This window comes from Carlito syrichta, unplaced genomic scaffold (assembly GCF_000164805.1).
Source record: "Carlito syrichta isolate Samal-C Ts95f unplaced genomic scaffold, Tarsius_syrichta-2.0.1 Scaffold305658, whole genome shotgun sequence".
Taxonomy (NCBI): Eukaryota; Metazoa; Chordata; class Mammalia; order Primates; family Tarsiidae; genus Carlito; species Carlito syrichta.
The window spans coordinates 988,400-994,299 of NW_007249754.1; the positions used below are offsets into that span (position 1 = coordinate 988,400).

The 5,900-nt window shown below is 52.9% G+C and overlaps 1 protein-coding gene across 1 annotated transcript in view; it reads right to left on the reverse strand.

Moving 5' to 3' along the window:
• Window positions 1-207: 207 nt before the first annotated feature.
• Window positions 208-5,900, reverse strand: part of ERICH6B (glutamate rich 6B) — a 56,917-nt gene continuing 51,224 nt past the window's right edge. The window contains exons 14-15 of the mRNA XM_021714491.1: window positions 3,085-3,310; window positions 208-417 (exon numbers count right to left, since the gene is read on the reverse strand). Coding sequence (XP_021570166.1) covers window positions 208-417; window positions 3,085-3,310 — 436 coding nt within the window. The remainder of the gene's footprint in view (window positions 418-3,084; window positions 3,311-5,900) is intronic.

Consider the following 5,900-nt stretch of genomic DNA (forward strand, 5'->3'; position numbering starts at 1 on the left):
AAGTCTTCTGTGCTTAACAACAGGTTCCATTGATGTCCCCTGCCCCTATAGGACCCTCCCCCTTTAAACCAAGGAGCTTTGACAGGTTCCAAATTACACACCGACTCTCAAAAGACAAAAACAGGTGTTTGAGGTCTTTCCTGGAGCTGCTGAGGTCTCCCCCTTCCCAAGACATTCAGTGGCTGCCAGAAAAGCCCTGGGACCACCCTAAAGCGATCGCCTCTTTTTCAGTAACATGTTGTCCTTTAGAAATATCTTGATGGCCTCTGTGAAGTTCTCTAAATCAGGGACAGTCAAGAAATTCAGAATCCTACTCATTTTCCCCAGAAGGATCTGGATCTTCTGAGCCGTTGGGCCAGGTTCCACCTCCAGGATTGCTTTGTTCTTCATTTTACTCAGCACTTCCGGCCTTATAAACTGGGGGATTCACAGAAGGTCAGTGAGGATAAGTGCTGCACAGGCGCCATGCCCTCCACCCCAGGGCTAGCCCCCCCACATGACCCCGTCTTTCCTGAAGCCTTCACCCTGGAGAGCAGGTCGGTGTTCCCAGCCCTGCCACCTGCGCCCTTCCTGCTGCTCCACAGATATACACACTCAGCCTGTGCTCGTGGTCATGTGGACTGTGGTGCTGTGGGGTGATGCCACACTCCAGCCTGGTCCCAAACCAGAGGGCAAACAGCTGCGGCGATTTGGTGTGGCCTCCCTTCCCAAGGTTGTGCTCTCCTGGGGTGCCTGGCTTCTCCCAGGGGTTCCCCGGCACGGGGCTTGGTGGAGGTCAGAGCTGGGCCACCTTGCATGGCTGCCTGCAAGTCCCTCCTCTACCTTGGGCTTCCTTGGAGTGTATCTGGGTTTTATTGGGATGGGCTGTGCCCCAACCTTCTGCTTTGGTTTGCAGCCTACAGAAGACCGAGAAAAGAGTCTCTTGAAGGAGGAAATAATAAATGACGCTACCCAGACGTTCTGTTTCTATGAGGTAACCAGCTTATGAAATGTCGTCATACAAAGTGTCTTGTTGAAGCCATAAGCAGGACTGGGTGTGGTGGCTCATGCCTATAATCCCAGAACTTTAGGAGGCCAAGGTGGGAGGACTACTTGAGCCCAGGAGTTCCTGATCAACCTGGACAACAAAGTAAGACCCTGTCTCTACAAAAATAAAAATGTTAGCTGGGCGTGGTGGCACGTTCCTGCAGTCTCAACTATTCAGGAGGCTGAGGTGGAAGGATCACCTGATTCCAGGAGGTGGAGGCTACAGTGAGCTAGGATCGGGCCCTTGCACTCTAACCCGGGAGCAAAGTGAGGTTCTATGGCTAAGAAAAAAATAAAAGCCATATAGCAACCTGTGTTCATCTTACAGAAGACCACGGGCTCAGGCCATGAATTAGCATCACTCAGGAAGTGGAGGGGCACATTCTTTCCTGGACATGCAGCTGCCCAGCCTGGGTTGACTCTGCTGATGCTGTGTCTGGCACTGTCTCCTTCGTTTGACTCTGACTAATTACACTGGTGCTGATTCGCTTCATTTGGGACCTGCCCTCGGGCAATCCACTTCCCGGGGCTGTCAGGCCCCAGGGTCTCTCTGTCCACATGGGCCCTTGGTGTGCCCTCACTGGGCATGCCCCCCTGGCCCTCCTCCCACTGTCATTCAGAGCCCCAACTGGTCACTGCTGTGGCAGGTGTGCGAATGGCCATTCAGGATTGATGGTGCTGCCTCCTCTTCACTGAGGTGGAAGGTCAGGGAAATCTGGGGTAGGCGAGGACGTTGAGACATTGTTATTCAGCCTGTAAAACAGCAGGCCCTGCAAACAAGGCGAGCTCAGGGACCAGCTGGCTGGGACTGCTTGGAACTTTCCCAGTTTTAGCACTCGGAGTCTCATGTCCTGAAAAACTCCTCAGTCCCAGGCATGCGAAGGCAGTTGGTACTGCGTTCCCCCTCCCCCTTTCAAGTCATATTCGTACTACTTAATTTTGCCAGACTCTGCTATTTGGCTGTCTCCTCCATCAGCGACTTTCTGCCTCACTCTCAGTGGAGGCAATCCTGTCAGTCTCCCCAGAAGGTCCCGCCTCCAGAGGCCTTGAGTGCCTCTCTGGGAGTATGTAAACGGAGTCTTCTATGTGGAATGGGCAACTGGAGCAAGAATAGGGACTTGTTTAGTCCTCACTGGTGTGCCAAGGACACGCTCATTCCCCAGGAAAGGTCTCAAGAGCCCACCTTCTTCCACCACCACAGTCAGAACTCTGGGGTGTCCAGCCTCACCATTTGGAGTAGGTTGAATTGTGTCCCCCAAAAGATACCTTCAAGTCCTAACCCCACTACCTGTGATGTGGCCTTATTTGGAAATGGTGTCTTTGCAGATGTGATCGAGTGAAGGATCTCCAGGATACACTCATCCTGGTTTTAGGGTGGGCTATAAAACCGGTGACTGGTGTACTAATAAGAGAAAGGAGATTTGACAGGGACACACAGAGGAGAAGCGTTGCAAAGACAAAGGCAGAGACTGGAGCGATGCAGCCATAAGCCAAGAGCCAAGGAAAGATCCTCCATTAGAGTTGGCGGGGATGGTGGCTCCACTGACCCCTCAATTTCAGGCTTTTAGTCCCAGAACATGAGAGAATACATCTCCCAGCTCATGACAATTTGTTACAGCGGCTCTAGGAAACACATACACCTCTGTCACGTTCCTGCTCAGCCTGGGCGGTGTGCTCCAAACCTACAGGTGACCATTTGTTTTGCGAGGAAAGAAGAGGACACAGTGACAGGGTTGAGGACACAGATGTCCATCCCTCTTGTTTCTTGCCCTGCCTTCCAACAGGGCTGCTGTGAGTGTCGAGTGAGACACTACTTGTTGACGTCTTTGGATTTTTTTGTAGCTCGAAGGCTGAGCTCTTTGAGGACGCTCTTCCTCAGAGCCCAATGCATGGGGCTGAGCTGCGTCTGTATATGGTTATGTGTCAGGTCAGTGAAGGTGGCCATGTTTTTCTACAGGTTGTTGTGCTACAGATGGGCCCCCGAGGCTTGTGGCATGGGCCAGTCCAAGCCAGAGCAGCCTGTGTGCAGGTAGAAGGTGTGGGGAGTCGAGACCTTACCTTGTACCTGGTACCCAGGTTCAAACAAATTCGCTTCTTTTTGTGGGTGAAGCAGAAGATGATCTTATCCTGGCTCCTTATTTGCACCTGAATGTACCGGTTGATTTTCAAGGAGATGGGCTGAACAGGGGGCGCGTGGACATGTATGCTCAGATCCCACCAGTTCCAGGCCTTCGGGCGCTGGCCTTTGGCGAAGTAGAAACCCAGGTTGAAGCTCAGGCTTAACCTAGAGCAAGAGAAGGTGCACCAGGCAGCTCAGTGCTCAACCCCACGCCCCTCCACCCCTACCTCTCTCCTCTTTCCGTCTCCTCCTTTGGCTGCAGAGTGGCTTGTATGGTCTTGGTGGTGGGAGAAGTTCCAACATCGATGGCCAACTAGTGACTAGATGGGCACTGTCCTCAGGCCCGGTGTGTCCCGCTGGCCCCATTGCATGGCCCAGCCCCTCCCTCCCTCCAGTTCCTGACTGGAGTGGGTTTTCTCCTCATGCTTTGTCATGCCCTTCTCTCTGCCTACAAAGGCACACTGACCCGACGTGGCACTGAGCTGTACCCCCTCCCTGGGGTTAGAGGTTTGGCTCTGGGCTGAGGCTGTCTTGGGAAGATGGATCTAGAACACCCAGAAATGGTCGGAATTGGGAGGCTCTTGCTCAGGGCATCTGAAGACCCTGACCTGTGGAGTGGGTGGAACCCGCCCACCCAGGACCCTGAGATGAGGCAAGTTTGGGGCCCCTTGCTGTGTGGGACACCTGAAGCCAGGGGAGCTTGGTCTGAAACTCCTCGGCTGTGAGTGGGGTTAGGGCTGGGTTTTAGTTTCCACATACCTGGCAAACGACAACCATGCCCTCTACCTTCCTTGAGAAAAGCAGGGAGGGCGGGGGGTGGGGGGAGAAATGACCCAAGAAGTATTCAGGCCTTGGAACTTTTTGACTCTAACTCCTTCTAGAGACACCATGGAGGAGCTCTCTGTCGGTGCTGAGGAAATGTCTAGCAGTTAGGGTCTGGGCCTTGGCCTGTCAATTTTGTGTTCCCAAATGACTAGGAGGGTCTTTTCCACCCTAATAATAGAACTGTAGTTTTGATGATGAATTCCCTCAGGGAGCAAGTCCTTCTATGGGTCACATTTTTCTCTGATGCAGCTGCCCCTGGGAAGGAACCAGCTTTGGGGTGAGGGAGCCCATTCAGGGAGAGGGTCTGGCCCTGTGGTATGACTTTTGGGGGGTGATGGTTGCAGTGGGGGAGGGATACAAGTGGACAGTCTGTCTCTCATCTGATGCCTGGGTGCAGAGAGGCTGGACCTGCTGGGTGGTCTACTTGGCTACCTGCCCAGCACCAAGAACAAAGGGCAAGAAAAATGGCAGGGTCATCACTGGGGAGCTTCTCCCCAGTGGGTCTGCTGAGAGCGGGAGAGGCAGGAGCTTCTGGGAGGACAGACAGGGGCCAGGCAAGGGGATTAGAGTGGAGGGGAGGGTGGGTGTCCTGGGTCCTGGCTTCTGGACTGGTTGGTGGTCAGGACAATGCACAGGCCATTTGCTCAGACTTATGAGGCCCACTCTGAGCCTAATGGCTGGCTTTGAACCATGAAAAGCCTCCCGACTGTAAGCCACCTTGTTTTCTCCAGCTGAGGAGCTCAGTGTTAGGAGGGAAAGTTGCTGGTATTCCTCCCGCTCTTGAAAATGCATGCGTCTGAACAATGATAATGCTATGAGAAAGCGATTGGCAGTAGTGGGAAACTGCCGGGTGGGGTGGGAGGGGGTTGGCAGTTAAGGGAAACTGCTAGGGGACGGAGGGGCATACCTCATCAACAAGGGTACCTGCATGATCAATGTTTATATACCTAACCCTGAAATGTACCCCACATCTTTATAATAAAAAGTTAAAAATAAATAAGTAAAAAAGAAAATGCATGCATCAAAGTTCCCACAGTTTCTGAAATTCTCCCAAAGGCAGAAAGGCAGTAAGTCTCAAGGAATGGGATAGGGAATTGGGAATTTAGGGAGCCCTGGGCCAAGGACTGACCAGAGGCTAGTGCCCTAGGTCTAGACATGAGACTGTTCTGGGGAAGAGAGACTTTAAGCCATGAGTCGCTGCTGTCCCCAGGACGGGACACCTATCCATTTCCTCAAGAAGTTGAACCCTTTCCAGAGTCCCAGCATCGGTCTGGGGTGTAAGCACACTGGGCCACCCACTCCTGTCTTGATGGGAAGACCGAGGTGAGGCTCTCTGTGGATTTGAGTGAGGGGCTGTGAATCCTTCTTTATCTTACAACCCTGAGAGGACGCCATGCCCCTGGGAGACAGAGCAATTGCTGTACTTTTTGTAGCCTTAAAGGCACATTGGAGGGCACTCTGGCCTGGGCGCAAATACAGGGCTGACCCGCAGAATGACCTGGAAAGTGCTGAAAGAATGTCCATCTCCAAACTCTGCCTGAGACCTACAGAATCAGAATCTTGAGGATCAGCATTCAGGGATCATCCTTCTCTTTGGATTTTGACTGGTGGAGATTCAGGAATGAGCTGTGGTACTTCATGTGTATCTTATTTGGTGATTTTTAAAAAATGCTTTATCAGCCGGGCTCGGTGGCTCAGCCTGTAATCTCACACCTTTGGGAGGCTGAGGTGAGTGGATTGCCTGAACCTGCGGGTTTGAGACCTGCCTGGGCAGCGAGACCTCATCTCTACAATAAATCAAAAAATCAGCTGGGCGTGGTAGCGCATGCCTGTAATTCCGGCTACTCAGAAGGCTGAGGCGGAAGGATCGCTGGAGCCCAGCAGTTCGAGGCTGCGGTGGCCGGGAGCGGCCACTGCACTCCAGTCTGGG